Source organism: Sycon ciliatum, chromosome 1 (assembly GCF_964019385.1).
Source record: "Sycon ciliatum chromosome 1, ocSycCili1.1, whole genome shotgun sequence".
Taxonomy (NCBI): domain Eukaryota; kingdom Metazoa; phylum Porifera; class Calcarea; order Leucosolenida; family Sycettidae; genus Sycon; species Sycon ciliatum.
In genome coordinates, this window is record NC_088643.1 from 57,048,878 (window position 1) to 57,064,570 (window position 15,693).

The window sequence follows — 15,693 nt, forward strand, 5'->3', positions numbered from 1 at the left end:
AAAATGCCAGGAAAAAAACTTCTGATTAATTCTGTTCAACGTCCAGACTGGCAGACCTGCTCCTAAGCTTGTGCAGAACACCAGACAGTGACTTCCTGCTCTTTTCCTTGCTTAGCTTTGCCTTCGGTGGCGCTTCTTTGAAGTGGTACGCTGGAGACAACATACAGCAGTAGCAGCAAGATACAGATGGAATCCTGATAATTCTAACCCCAAAATGCCAGGAAAAAAACTTCTGATTATCCGGACATTCTGATTATCCAAACCTGTGCCCACAACACAATGTGTATGTCAAAATGCGCTCATGGACACGCAGAGTTGCGCTGTGCACATCAATAGACACAGATTTCGCGGACAATGAACTGGCCCGTGCAGCCTGCTCATGCAAATTTAAGTGAGCAGTATAGTGAACAGTCACTTCGAATTATATCCTGCTAGCTTCGAATTATCAGCACAAATCCCACACATTAGACATTGCTATGTGGGAATTGTATTGATAGAAATGCCAAACAGAATTGGTGCTGGCCATGGCGTGGGTGAAATGCGGTGGTGTCGATTCAAGTTCAAGAGTCAATAGGGGCCGCCGGGTGGCCCCTGCCTTCGTTACCTATGTCTTTGTCTGCTCTATGCCCTGTAAGGGATGGTATTTCAAATAGGACATATGTCGGAAACCTGACCAGGCTCAATATTCACTTTCTCTCTTGGTGTTTTGATTAGAAGACATAATTATGTCACAGTGAGACTACGATGTGTTTTACTCCGAGCCAACATTTCATGGCTCTGCGATGACCAGAAGCGCCATACCAAGCAGGTGAGTTATTGACAGGTTGCTTCGCACTGAACGTGTTCCGAAAAATCAACTTATTGTCGCAGCGGCTCACCTCTCGCCAATAAAGCATACTATTTGAAGCACACAATAGGCTTGTTGTTTCTCTGTACTGGCCGTCATGGAGTGATAGCAATTACCTATCTTCAGAACTCAGGGTGGACTCCACGACTGTTCCTGTTTGGAGCAACCTCTGTGGCACCAAAATTCGAATCAAAAAATCGGGCAGCTTGGAGGCAATGGGCCAACACAAAGTGGCGCACTTCGATCGACAGAGCTACCTAACGTGTACCCTGAATGTATTGCTGATAGGATACAGAGAGGTACTTACGATCTTCATCATCTTCGAGGACAACCTGATCTGGTCCATCCGAACTGAATAAGGCACAAAGCGCACAGACACGTGCATGTAATCTTTGTAGACTAACTATCGCATCCGATGCGACAACACCAATAATGCATGCATGGATCTCCCACTGCAGAGAGACACTTTCTGCACATTGTGTACACAGATGACATGCACGCAATGCAGCAGCAGGAGAGAAGGTACAATTGATCTAAATGTGTTGTCCGCATGTGTAGTACGTACTACGTATGCCTACCTTTGGCTCTCCAGATCAGCATAGGTATGTTCGGGTACACAAGCTGAGACAGCTGCGGTCGGAGCACTGGCCAGGCGTTGACGGAGCTCAGCGGACGGATGCCGTTGAGGCATTGGCTGCAGTGCGCTGACAGAGGAGGAGCGTCTGGACAGGTTCATTGAGGCTGGCCGTACGGGCAGCGGCGGAGGTGCAGATGTGGTCAGTTGCAGGCAGCTGTGTTTCTGGCTCGCCAATGATGGAGGCATGGTCGGCGTGTGTAGACCCCTGGTGACGTGCCGATCCAAAGAGCGCGATGATTGTGCGACCATGGTGTGCGTCTCGCCTTGAGCCAGCTTGCTGCGTTTATGTTCCTCATAGCTTCGCAGTCGTGCTGCGCTCCACTTGGGAATGTCTGGGCACCCTGGAGATGGTGGTGCCGGTGCTGAAACGTCGTTGGCATTCAGCTCTGCACTTGCTTCTCCTCTGTCAGGCGTGCGTGCAAGCAACAAGGTTGGCAGTTGTGCTGCTGATGCTGGTGTTCCTCTAGCAGTAGTTGCTGGTACAGGCGGTAATGGGATTGTCGGTGGTCCAGTAACTCGGCTCACCGGTAGGGTCATGTGCCCGTTCCGCTGTAAGGAAGCTAAGCGGGCTGCGCTCAGCGGTGGAATCGCTGGATGGCTTGTGCCACGCACCAAAACTTCTTCCGGTGTTGACCTCTCGTCCTCCTTGGTCACGCAACCACTAGTTATGCTATCGATGCTGCGCGTTGACCTGGTATCTTGCTGCGTACTTGTCAAGCTTCCCGTCTTAGAGATACTATCATGATCTGCCCTGAGTACTTTCGGCAAGCAGGACAGCCACTCCATGGCGGTCCGCTCCAATTCATCTGCCTGCTGCTCCTGCTTTTCTGGATCCTCTTTGCCTGTCCTGTCCTTGACCGCTGGAGGATACGGCGAGTGCTCGCGCTGACGGGCGTTGGAGTGCCACCAGCGGAACGTTGTGTTGTCATCGTCGTTACCGTGCAGGGATTCGTCACCGCTCACACCACTGTCCGAGTGATTCGAGTGCAGGGACAGCTGGTCTGGCAGGAAGCCCTTGTCTGAATCAGCACTGCTCTGGTGCTTCTCCATCTCTGCTGCTGGGCCAGCTGAACGAGGAGTGAGAAACAAGTCCACAACTATTCACACGGCGTCAATATAAGCACAAGAAACACTAGTCGCCGCTCAAAACCGTCATTGGCAATGTAGAGAAGTGTAGTGCAGACTAACAAGTCTGACAATCAGAGAATGCATAGCAAGAAACTGCTTGTGAGCTTTGGCAGGGCTCGTTTTTATAGTGGGCTGCTGAGCCTTCTATCGATGCACACCACTGGCGTGGGCAGGCGAAGCTGCACTGGACAGTAATTTCCTGGCACTGCATTGGAGGTGAAATCCTAAAAGTATCCTGTCGCCACTAAGCAGGCTTCTTAGGGAGGACATGTTTGGAAAGTCCATTCAAGCTGCCATGGGTGTAGCTGTCTAACTGCTCTCTAAGTACACTCACTAGACCATTGAGAACTGGCGAACTACAGTTGCTGGTAGAACTAGAGGCACCTAGATGCAATTTCCGGTGAACAACTGTTCAGAGGAGTACAGGGATTGCGCTGGCTAAAACCTGTGCGTAGAATTATGGTATCATCGTGGACCGTCTTCACAGGCCTGGCAGTTTACTTTTTGCATCAGGGGGGGCTCAATGCTTCTGGTGGTCAAGATTGATTGTAGGCACATGCAATTTGATCCTGTACATGCGACGCTTTTTGCATGGCCAAAGTGTGCACTGCTGACACACCCTCATTTTTGTCTGGCTTGGGTGAGTACTGCCAGAGCAAGCAAGACTGAGGACTACCTGTTACCAGTACATCATGTACATGGGTAGCATGGCGTTCAGGTGCGAATAATACCTAGCTCCAAGAACCGAGCATGGTGTATGCATATATACATGTATGTACTGCACTCGTTCCGACTAGGACCTTGTGTCAATTATGCGTGCAAGGAATATTGACAACTGGCAGTCTCCCCTGGCCATCTCCCTACTCATCTGTACTTGTCTAGCCTGGGGCTTTGAAGACCTCTTGCTTAGGCTGGGGTGATGGGCCACCCATGGCCCTATTTGAACTTGATCTCCGACACTCCCAGGCATAAAACGTGCACATCAGCATTTCTCTTTTGGTGCACAAGGCAATCATGTATCATTTAATTTCATCTTCAAGACTAAAATAGTAGTTTGCTTACTGGTCTTCTGCTCATTGGCAAGCTCATCAAAGTAGCAATCGTGGGGTGCGTGCGCCTGCGGTGATGCGATTGGGCTACCCTGGGTGATCTTGGCTTCTTCATTGCGCCGGCTGGTGGCAGTTGTGCTGTGTTTGCTTGCTCGAGAGATCTGCGTGTAGATGTATGTCATGTCATTGCCACTGATGACCAGTTTGTGCTGCTTGGCCGATTTCCTGTGAAGGTCAGAACAGCGAGAAAAATCAATGGAGGAGCAGAAGCTGAGGGCAAGTCTACAGTTCATCTGAGTGTCATCTGAGTGTCAGCACAATGTATATTGTCATCTTATAGTGGAAACCTGCCTTGTAGGGAAACTGAAAACCTGACAGAATTTCCGCCGCTTACCCGGACTTATCGGTGAACTGCAGCGTAGTCAGCCCGCTGCCGTCCTGCTGGATATCATCCACCATTGACAAATCCACGGCACACACCTGCTCCACCGAGTCGGTCGCATACAGACGCAGATAGCCATCGCGTATTGCAGCAAATTGCCGTCCTTCGACGTGCTTGTGCTTGGCGTACGGCGTGGCATTGATGGTAAGGCGGATTAATGCTGCAGGAAAACAGCACAGTCACTGTTTCTTTCCCTTTTCCCATGCTCCATCTTCCTCTCTACTCTCCCCCATTCTTCTCGCAATATTTATGTAGGAGACTTCCATGATAAGTATCCTTTTGCTTTTGGAGAATCCTTTTTAAAAATACATACACAACAACTGTCGGCCTTCCAAGCATCATGCCAGTTTTCAATAGCAGTCACCTGCAGACATGGGTGCAACTAAGTGCAGCATTCTACACAATCGTCATGAGCCTACAGTGAAACTTCAATCAGTAGAGCCGACGTAGCTCCAGGCAACATACACATCTGTATTTTATAACCCCGGACCTGTATATCCACGGTCAAAGGACTGGTCAGCAACGTAGCTGTTCCACCTGTTAGACGGTTCGCGGTTAATGTTCTTGAATCAGTTAGCACTTGAGAGAGTAGTAGGTTTGTTGATAATAATAATAATTATAATAATTTTGCGGGATCCGCGTTAGCATTGCTTGCATGTCGCTGTTGTGGAGGTCTGGAACCAGCTCCCGCAGTGCGTTCTGCTGAACCAGCCAACAAGGAAAGGACTGCAGACGTTCAAAGAAAAGGTCAACGCCCACCTGCGCCTTACCCGCTGGGAGTGGGCAACGGACAGGCTATGAATCAAAGAAAAAAGACGAAAAAAGCTCTAACTCTGTTCCCTCTTCCATTCACTTCGTTGACTCTCTGATAACTTTTTATTGTGCATACTTTTCCCCGTAATCCCCAGTTATCTACCCCCCCCCCCCCCTGCGTATTTTCTGTAATCTTTTGTTTTTGTGGAGCGCTTGGGTTGCAATGAAGCCGAGACCCTATGGTCGGTCAAGCTGCCCCTGCCTCTCCCCCACTCCTGCCATTCCATATGTCTCATCGCTGCCTTGCTGCTTTGTGCCATCAAATGGTGTGTGGTTTTTTGTAAAGAAAAAAAAATGTTAAGAAACACACAAGCTAGCCTTCGTACCCGCAAGCCACCACTATGCCTGTACACCTTAGTGGCGAATGCAGACCCCACGAGTGAGTCAGAGGAGAGAGGAGGTGAGTCTCTCAACCAATCGGGCATGTAACTGCCCGAAACCCCATAACCTGCATCCTTGTTATCCAGTAGGCGTGTTACCATATTCAATTGCACTGCCCCGGTATCTGCTACAGGTAGCCTCACGTGAAAGACTTAGTGGATTTTCCCACTGCACTGGCACTAGAGCCTGGCTTCACAGTGAACTGCAGTACCTTAGACACTTGGCTCAAAGCACGTACATGCCTAATGAAAACTTGACCAAAATTGATATAAATATCGTAACTGGTCCTGGGACTCTGCTCTCCCCACAATTCCACAATTAAGCCCACACACTCCAGCTATGAGCCCGTACACAATCTACTTGACCAGCCCCACCCCACCCACAACCCTAACTGCAATGGTGAGAGGTGTGTCGCTACCTTTGTCGCTGGCGAGCCGAATGCCAATGTGCGAGTAGAGGAGTTCCCGCAGAACAGCTATCCACTGTTGGCGGACAGTGTCGGTGTCAGCGCCAAACATCCATGGCTCACAGCCGTCCGTCCTCGGCAGGGCAAAGAGATAGCGGTTGTTCTGAAGTGGCTGGGAGATGACCTCGGCAAGGCAAGACAAACCGATGGCAAGGCTGCTTCTGTATGGATTACGACACAGCGGACATGACAGTGGGCATACCAGTGACTACATGATCAACATCACACAAGTGATGGGTGACATTCTAAAATTGATGGCTATTCTAATTATTTTAGTGATCGAGAATCCATTGACAGGTAACAACCAACAGCAACCAACACTGGGTACATTCTGGGCTGTACGCAGACTATTGTGGGAGGCAGAATGGGATCATGGTGGAAGACCATGACTAGACTTTAGTACAGAGTTTGGAAGTGGAAACCGTGACCAGGTGCGAGGTTGCCATGGGCGCACTGAATGTGTTTGTCACTTTGCTGTGAGTGTTACTCACTTCCCACCATTACACCACATCCGGGCCTTGATCCTTGTGTGTGTGGGGGGGGGGGGGGGGGGGGGGTCCTATGTATGCAGAAAAGCCCATCCTGACTCACTGTCAATTGAACTTTGAAATTCATTTTATATTTTTTATTTTTTATACTGAAGTGCACAGTCCAGCAGAGAACGTAATCACGGGGAGGACAGAACCAAGGGAGATATGCCAATACAGTAGGGAGCTGAAGAAGTGTGCTGATGAATTGGGCCTACCTCCTGCGACCGTGGGTCGCAGGTTCAGCGGCAGGGCCACATTGACTAGCATAGCTCATTATCTTGAATTACCTCGTCACAACTACTACCTATCAAGAACATGTCTGTCTTGTCTACAGCACGGTGTCACCTGAAGGTCCACTTTATCAGTAAAGATCTAAACGAGGTACTTGCAATTTTTAAACACCTATCACACCTGTAAAGCAAGGTAATTATTTGGCAAGATGTCATGACGAACCCCGACATTTTCCGGCGCCCTCTATTCATTCATTTATATTCATTCATAGGATGGAGGAAGTTGAAGCGGGAAATGTGTGAGAAGAAAACAATTGACTGCCACCACCAGGACTCAAACCAGGGACCCTCGCTTATGGCCACTGGCAGCGATACTCTACCTCTAAGCTATGGTGTAGTCTCATCCCACTGAGCTGCGAACACTCATATTCTTCAGACTTCAAACTCATGCTTCCTGTGACCTGTGAAAGCGGTCGTTAAAGCCAGTTCAAGAATCAGGTCCCGTACATTCTTGGTATCTCGGATCGTGTACGTACACGTGCATAATTGTACTTCCATGTACTCATATTGACAGGTGTGGAGCATAGAATATTTTCATGCAAGCAAACGGTACACCTCACTCAAGTGTGCATCCTACACTGTCACTTGTCACTTCTGTTTACTGCATGCACTTGCCCTCAGTCGTATTTTTGGTCGCTGTGTGCAGGTCCAATATGGCACTTGGTACACTAAAGGTCGGTCAATGGTCACGCAAGGCAGGTGGTCGTTGTATCCGGTGCAGGTTCCGTGTAGAACTGTCCGTGCATGGAAAAAAGGTCGTCAAACGCAGGTGGTCGCTAAACAAGAGGTCGCTTACACCAGGTTTTACTGTACAAACTAGCATGCGGGGATATTCCTAAGGTTGAGAGAGTTAAAACAGGAATATTCTGAAGACTAAAATTGACTTCCACCACGATGACTCGAACCAGGGACTAGTTATAATTCTATGCTATAGTGATATTGAGACTGACTCAGCAGATGGTGAGGCAAGGAAAACATGTAACATGGAAAATGTGGGCACAAGTTGTGCGATCGAGTTCGACGAACTAAACCAGATTTTGAAAAGTCAGACGTGCACAATCTAGCACAAAACTGACAAGGAGTACTGAGACATTCCACGGCATGCTATCGAGCAGTGCTCAAGCTGACTTTCATGTCGTGGGATGGGTGTCAGTACTTGCTGTCAGTTTTGTGCTACATTGTGCACGTCTCACTGTTCAAAATCTGGTTTAGTTGGTGAACTCGATTGCATAACAAGTTGTGCCCACATTTTTCCATGTTTTAAAGAGATATTAAAAATAAAATGTAAGTCTTCGAAGCATCGCATAACTCAAGGAGAGCGCAACTCGACAATCACTCATCTCTTGGCGGATCTTCCACGGTTACAGTTACGAGTTTTTCGTGGTTTTTTGCTTCACTGATGCCATGATGTGTAGTCAGCGATTGACAGTGTAAAGAACTTGTGTATGACAGCTACGGTAGCTACAGCAGAACAACGGCCGGCCAATCCATGCAACCTGAGCCTGATGACCGGACACCGTATTTGCATAAGCCTGGAACGCCATACGCACTTGATTATACCTCTTCCTAAATGTATAATGCGCAACAAAAAGTGCCGTCCTCTGGGGTGAGTCCACCGAAGCTCAAGAAAAGGAGTTGTGCACTCTTGGGTATGTAACAGGTACTATTGGTGATCATATTTATCATGGATTCTAAGACTCGGTGGTTTGACGGTTCGATGGACGTCTTGTGTGCTCTGGGTGGCAATCGTGAGTCAGTCGGCGGGAAAGCGCGAGCTCCGGTGTGGGCAGCACCTTTCCTGATTCCAAGACTAGCACGTGTTAACCATAAGCACGGGTGTGTATAGAATAGAGTGTTTACAACACCACTGTTAGGCTGGCTGCAACTTACTTATCTCTGCATACCATCAGTGTACCTGCTTTGTCGGTCTCACTCCGTCTTGTCAACTCGCAAAATACGGTTTCCCATCTGTCTGCCAGCTGCCAAGTACACAGAAAACAGGAGTAATAGGAAAAGAATGGAACATTTTTTTGTGGACAAACATGGAAGTTGAAAAAAATTGGATATATATCTCGGCAAGAGCTGCTTTCTGTATGTGCTTCGATTCTTCTTTTATCAGATTGCATGAATGATGCCGGAGGTTGACAACTTGATATTGTTATATTGTCCTATTGTAGTCAGCTTCCAGTCTCCCCTGTGACGTTTTGATCCCAAACGGATCACAGGGAAAGCCAACTACGCATACACATTCACCCGCATGGTTGACGCACCGCAGTGCCAGGTGAAATCCAGCCCTGAGCAGCTCGTAAATGCGGCTGTGATCAAGAGGCTGATTACACCCTGCATGACGGCACACATACATACACAAGCACCGTCGTAAGTACAGAAGATAAGGTAACGGGTGATACTATGCATCATGTACATACGAGCTCGTATCACGGCAGCGGCGGTGACACGGGACCCAGACATATCCTGTATGTGTGCCGCGACCTAGCCGCATCCTGATAAATACAGATGGCAGGTCCTATCGGAAATGCTGATAAATACAGATGGCAGGTCCTATCAGAAATGCTGATAAATACAGATGGCAGGTCCTATCGGAAATGTGATTAATTGCACTCTTCATGTATCTAGTAGGTGTCATGATCAGCGTTGACAGAAATTGTGGACACAAATTGAGTGAAAGTGAACCATTAGACCCAGAAGCTTCCATAGCCACACAGACAACATGCACATACCATCTGGGGAAGACTACGTCAGACTCTCCTCGATTGAATTATGCCAAGAAAAACTGCTAGCAACGAGCTTATAGCTACGCATACAACTCAAAAGAATGCCTGGCAGATATCCGTTACATGGCACGATAAACTGTACAAAGCATCTTTGTTTACTCTGCAGGTGGCAAGTCCTATTGTTAGATGCAAGACCGACATCACTGTAAGTCTGTAAGTGACTGTGACATAGCTCATTGGCAACATTACCGGCTACCGTGAGAAGATAGCCGATTCATACTCCGGGATGAATCACGACACGTCAGCGTTACCCAGAAACAAATATCTATGGCTCACATGCACACCGACACCGACACACACCACCGACACACACACACACACACACACACACACACACGCACGCCGCAGTGCAAGCACCGCAGAGGGATATTCTAAAATATCCTGATAACTCAATCCTGGACTGACTACAGGGGCATCAACAGGTCCCCGACAACTACATGTCCACACTCAAGAGCATACCCGTACTACACATGTGTAAGAACATGATTGTTAACTTAAGTGCTTGTGACCAGAGCATGTGCATACACATGTACTGTAGTAGACCCACATTGGCCATGTGTACTGACCCAGACCAATCACACGAACCTGAGCTACAAGCACAGGGTACTAGGGTACTGTCACATTGTCATGGAAGTGCTCAAGTCACAAGAAGTGATTAATTACAACTACCCTTAGCATGTCATGTAGTCTAACTCTAAGACACATGTACATTAACTTTTACAGTCATGTTGATGGTAATCTTGGCTACTAATGGTATACCAGGTTTGATTGAATCACTATTACGAAGTATAAACAGTCAACGCCACCAAAGCAGGCACTGACATTGCCCTGGGTACTGGTATGCACCAGCCTCCCCGGCAGCAGACTCCTGTACACTCAGTGCCGAAGCTGTGCCGTGGCTGCTGCTGCTCTGACAAAAATGATTTAGTAGAGGGCAATGTCGCACCGTAAGTAATAGTTGCTACTAAGTTCACAAGATGTGAACTTAGTAGCAACTATTACAGCTCTATTATACTATCGTCTCGCCCATGGTTCGTGTTGACAGGACACGACACACATGCACACGCAGGCGCGCACGCACACACACACGCACACACACACGCACACACACACGCACATAATACATGATACTGCAGTACACCAAGAATACGTCCACAGCTACTTAGTAGCAGTAAAATGGGGACACCTTCAATCTGGTGCTGGCAGTGTTTATGCAGAGGAGGCTAAGTGGATAGATATGTCCTATCCCATCATCTACTTACATCCACTCCAAGAAGATATTCAGAGTGAATACCTCCCGCTTACAATCTCAACCTAATAATAGATCACAATGAGCCCATACTGCATAATCATTAGGATTCCAGCTGACACCGATTAAGGTCATGTTGACTATTACAGAAGGAGCCGAATCAACTGCACGTTTCTCTCGCACTTGCCTGATACATGCTCTTCAGACTGCCTGTGTACCCTCAGTCCAGGATAATGAGGCCGAATGCTTAGCTACACGATACAGATTATGAGATAGACACGATGCCGGAGTCCATGGCAAGTCCATGGCGCTGTGACTAAAGTGCACAAGCACCTTGGGCAGACTCCCATGTGCTAGGACACTGGCGGTATTATGTGTAACTACCAAGTACTCAAGTACTACTACAGCGCCTGACTCAGCAGTCACCAGCCTGTTTGCAGGGTTCTGTCCATCACGTTCCTCTCCTCGCAGATACATGCTCCTTTCTCCGGGGACAACCACACAGCCGTACCAAGCCAGCATTCTCTTGGGAAAGGGCTCCCCGCCAGCTTTTCTTCACCGCAGTGCTACCCACGGCGGACACATGCGGATGCGGATAGTAAATCTCGACGCACCTACCAGATTTCATCAGGTCATGCTTGACAACCCAGACAGGTAAACAGTGACAGCAGAGGCTTGCCCAAAACGCACACCAGTAGTGAATCCCTGTGCACCATGCAAGGCTCGCGATTACTTTGATAAGTACAAAACATACTGGTGGAGCTGGATGCTTGTGCTGGGTACTAACAGCGGCCTCTGCCAAGAGGAGCATAGTGGTATTTTAAAACACCACTATGCTCCTCTTAGCTCTTGTTCACACCATGCGGTGGGAAGCCAGGGAAAAGAAGTAGATGGTGCGAAATACGCCCGGAGTACATTCAGCACGGGACATCCGCATTGCGTGGAGTGTTTCCCCGCTGCGTACGGTGTGACTGTGTATTTGTAGTTATATGTTCATACTCACGGATTCTCCATAGGCCTTCGCCTAAACCGTGCTCCTGCATTACTTACGAGGGCAGGTTTCCGTGCGTGCTTGTTTGCGCGACTGCCATGGCACTAACAGCAGCGAGCAACCCTGTGTTCTAACATTGAATGCAATGCTTCGCAGCTTGTACCCCAACTTCGGACAGGTGACTGTAATGTTGTTGCAACCAAAAGAATCTGGTATTGTCAGAATGAGATTGATCAACAAAGCAAGCCCCAAGGCTTGCCTGACTGAAAGGTTTGTAGAATCTACACTCCGTACCAGTGACAAGTACTGAGGGATATGGCCATGATGCCATCACCACTGTGACCCGCCAGTCAGAACAGTGGGGTCAACTTCACACTGGACCATAAGGGCTGTAGATCTTCAGGGTATCGTGATGTATCCACAAGGGGTACTTTCCATTGCGAATATAACTCCCCACACGCAGGGAGGTCAGGGAGAAAATGTTCGTTGAAGCGTCACAACTGCAAGAATGTGATACTACAAAAGCTTGGCGTGCACGAGACTGGCACACTACACACCCACACTGGCCACAGCAGGAAACATCGACATTCCAATGACTTACCTTATAACGGCCTCTCTTCAAGAAGAAGAGATACCCCGACTTCTTCATGCTGCTGCTCATCACGCTCGCTCCACCCGCAGCACGACTATCATCACACCAAATACTTCCGCTTCTGGCCTGCGCGTAGGGTTTTTACTGGCACCCACCGAGCGTTCTTCAGAAGTCGGTGATCTGCCTGCAGTCTTGATTCTTGCTCAACTAACTTGGTAAATGTCTGCCAGTGATGTGATCTTGTGGATGAATAGATTTGTGAGACCGCACACTCGAGCAACTGTCCTGCGGGCGATATAAACCAATCCACACCACCGTATGTTTGCGAACTAGGATGATTCGCTCGAACTCAGTCAAAGCGGACAGTTTCGGTCCGTTGACTTTCACCCACCAGCCGGCTTCACTTGCGCTCCGGACCATCCGACCGGTCATGCGGTAGTTGTACTGCAAAGCATATACCAAGTGGCTGTCTTTTACATTTCTCCACCATCGCCACCGCTCCTATAGGCCAGAAAGATGGTTCAAGTGAGTTGGTTGGCCTTGCTTCGCGAACAGCTCTTTACATACCGCCGACAACTGATATGCACAGCAATCTGCGCTCCGTAGATCTACATCGACGAAGTCGGAGTCCAAACTGACCAAAGCATGGAAAGTTCGATACGCTCGGCCCGGTGCTACATAAAGGACATAAAGGTTCAGCCGGTGCTCGACGCAAATTTAGCCCAAAATATCACCTATGTCATGATGAATATGGACGCTCCCGCTAACTAGCAAGCTGAGACTGGTCGTTGCTGGAGAAGCTAGCTGCTGGCCGGAGAGCTAGCAGTAATGAAGCGCGGTCTCGAGATCTACACAACGTGTGTACTAGTCGGCAGCAGCTCGGGAGCAAGTCGACCACATTGTTACGATTTCCTCTCAGTCCGTCTCTTTTTTTCTCTAGGCAAAACTGCATGTAAGCACTCTGAGCGTGTCTGCTGTCCTTTCGGTCAGACGACAAGCAGAGAAAGCAGGTAGAAGTGGCTGCGCGAGTAGGCACTTAGCGTCAGGCGAGAGCAGGTCATGTCCGAGACGAACAAAAACAGGCGACGGTGACGCTCACCACAATCATATGCGCAGAAACACTGGACAGGATTCTGCTTGCTCGGGTGAGATTCATCTGAGCACGAACAGCAAGCGGCATTACTAGTGCCCTACTTTAGTCCACGGTGACTCTTCGCATAACCCGGAGCACACCTCCCTGGCTGTACTCGGCATAACAACGTTACGTGCCACAGTGGAGACGAGCTGTCCGAAGAAAACACAAGCAAGAGAGCAGCACGAGCACACTACTATGTCACTAGTATCAATGAGACGGTCCATGCCTCTCAAGCCTTCCTGTTTTCCGTGTGGCGAATCCCGCAGAGAAATACGGCGAAGAGTTCTTGGACCTGTCCGCCTAGCCAACGTCTGTTGTTTGTCTTCGCTGCCTGATCTTATTATACGTCGTGCTATAGTACTGGTAGACCTTTTCTGTACTCGTGTTTTCTAAACAGTAAACTGTAGTCAGCAGCTGCAGGACAAGTCACTGAGTCTGTAGTGTTTAGCGGCCTGGTTTCCGCCTTTCTGCAGAAATAAGGTGTGACTGTCGACAATCATGTCCTCCTCCTGACCTGTCCATGTGCGAGGTCACAACATACATTGTAGTAATTGTTGAAGTGACTGTGTTAGTTGGAGGCGTACCGGTGCCGCTCCGGTGTGCATGTGCAATGCATCGATTTCGCCATGTTTTCGTGAGCTGTAGGTCTACAATTGTAGTAGATCTACGACTAGTACAATGTAGCATCTGTGCGAAGCGGTACATAGCAGTTGAATACCTTTTTTACATCGCTCCTCGAAGTACGAAAGTGCACCTACATGTACATGATTGTAATAGTAGGAATTAGGGGAATCAGGGGAACGAAGCGTAATCAAGGAAAGGAGGGAAAGAAACAGTTTAACTTTAAAGGCTCTGATTGGTAGTAGTAGTAGTAGTAGTATTCTTTTATTTTCCATCGGAAGCCTCAACAGTGATGAACACAACTCTTAAGAGGGCCGATAACAGGGTAGAGGGGTGTGGGGTGAGGAAAAAAAATAAAATAATAATAATAGGAGATATTTAAACTAAACTAAACTGATACTTGGAACAATAAAGCAGCAGTAAGCAGTAAGCAGTAAACACAGGTATACAATACAAGCGATGCAGATGAATGAGGCCGTTTGCTGAAAAGAAGATCTAAATACTTCTGAAAAGACGCTGCGTCTTTAAGCATGGTCATAATGGGATAGTGCAAGAATTAAAGAGATGTGAGGAAAGAAGGGGAGCACGAGCGGGGACTACTGTACTAGCATAATTATAACTATGCCGTAATTACGTAACTATAATTGTAGCAAGTAGGGGTGAAAGGGGTGATCCGGGTAACCCGGGTACCCGTCTGTTTAGCTGCTGATCCGCAAACCAGTACCCGTTAGTCGTGTACGACGGTATGGTACGTTATAATTAGCTGGCTTGTACAGTCGTACAGTTCGATGTACAGGTTGAATGTGTTGTTGCGGGTTGGATCCTGCTACATAATTATCATGACAATTTGGACTGTTTTGCATGTAGCGCAGTAAGTGGGCATGCTGCGCTTGTCGCGATGTAGTGCACTTGCTGTGAATTGCATGACATCGCAGATCCTCCTGGCACGAAATGCGAAAGGCTATTGTATAGCAACTGTTACTATTGGCTGCTAAAGGGTACCCAATAACCCGCCCGTTAAGCCACGTACCCGTTTGTAACCTTGAAGGGTAACCGTTTCACCCCTAGTAGCAAGTCTACAATAATGGTCTACACACCAAGTGCCATTTTGATGATAACTTTAGTTTCCCTTATGCATGTAGAGAGGGAGAGAAGAACCAAAGGCTAAAGTAACTTGTTGCTGGAACTCCGAGTTTCACGTGATCATCAGACAGCACAGTGTAATGGCTGCAATGTAGTTTGCAAGTACAAGTACAGTCATGTAGACACATAGCCGGCCAGTGGGCGAAGGAAGGAAGGAGGACAAGTAGAAAAGTAGGAACCTCGTTCTCATCAAGACCAAGTAATTTTGTCAGTATTCAGCCATGACATGTTACTCAGGTAGGTGGGTGAATAGCGCTCTCGCCTTCACATCACGTGACATGTACAATAACTAAAGATGTACTCCTTTTGTACTTCGAAATACATGATTGTGCAAACAATGATTATGGGAGTAAGAAGTCTGCGGTGATCCATATTCAGTGATATCGTCAAAGAGGCTTCGAGTAGACCTACAACTGACGGCAGTCATACTCACAGACAACGTGTGACACTGGCAATCCTACCATTTGGAGGCATGTTTACGATCAAACGGTCTCTTGAATGAGATACTGGACGCTTGTGGAGTTTGAAGAAGACGTGCCGAATGTTGTTCTTGCTAGATTATCTACCTACTAGATCTACTCGTTGAA

The 15,693-nt window shown here is 48.1% G+C and overlaps 1 protein-coding gene across 1 annotated transcript; it reads right to left on the reverse strand.

The window, feature by feature from the left end:
* Positions 1–25: 25 nt before the first annotated feature.
* Positions 26–13,748, reverse strand: LOC135804499 (uncharacterized). The gene is made up of 8 exons (XM_065318383.1): positions 12,217–13,748; positions 8,474–8,562; positions 5,716–5,924; positions 4,056–4,263; positions 3,675–3,886; positions 1,426–2,551; positions 1,155–1,198; positions 26–150 (listed from the first exon to the last, which is right to left on the reverse strand). The coding sequence occupies exons 1-8, from the start codon at positions 12,274–12,276 to the stop codon at positions 26–28; spliced, it is 2,073 nt and encodes a 690-aa protein (XP_065174455.1). The 5' UTR covers positions 12,277–13,748.
* Between the last annotated feature and the right edge of the window lie 1,945 nt (positions 13,749–15,693).

What these genes read in the sequence shown, in the direction of transcription:
- LOC135804499 (XM_065318383.1), bottom strand. Translation starts at nt 12,276, where the DNA reads ATGAGCAGCAGCATGAAGAAGTCGGGGTATCTCTTCTTCTTGAAGAGA. An exon ending in TCGGCTCGCCAGCGACAAAG is followed by an intron (nt 4,264 to 5,715) that starts GTAGCGACACAC and finishes GTTTTCCTGCAG; the next exon opens with CATTAATCCGCCTTACCATC. An exon ending in TGCCAATGAGCAGAAGACCA is followed by an intron (nt 2,552 to 3,674) that starts GTAAGCAAACTA and finishes CTCCTCGTTCAG; the next exon opens with CTGGCCCAGCAGCAGAGATG.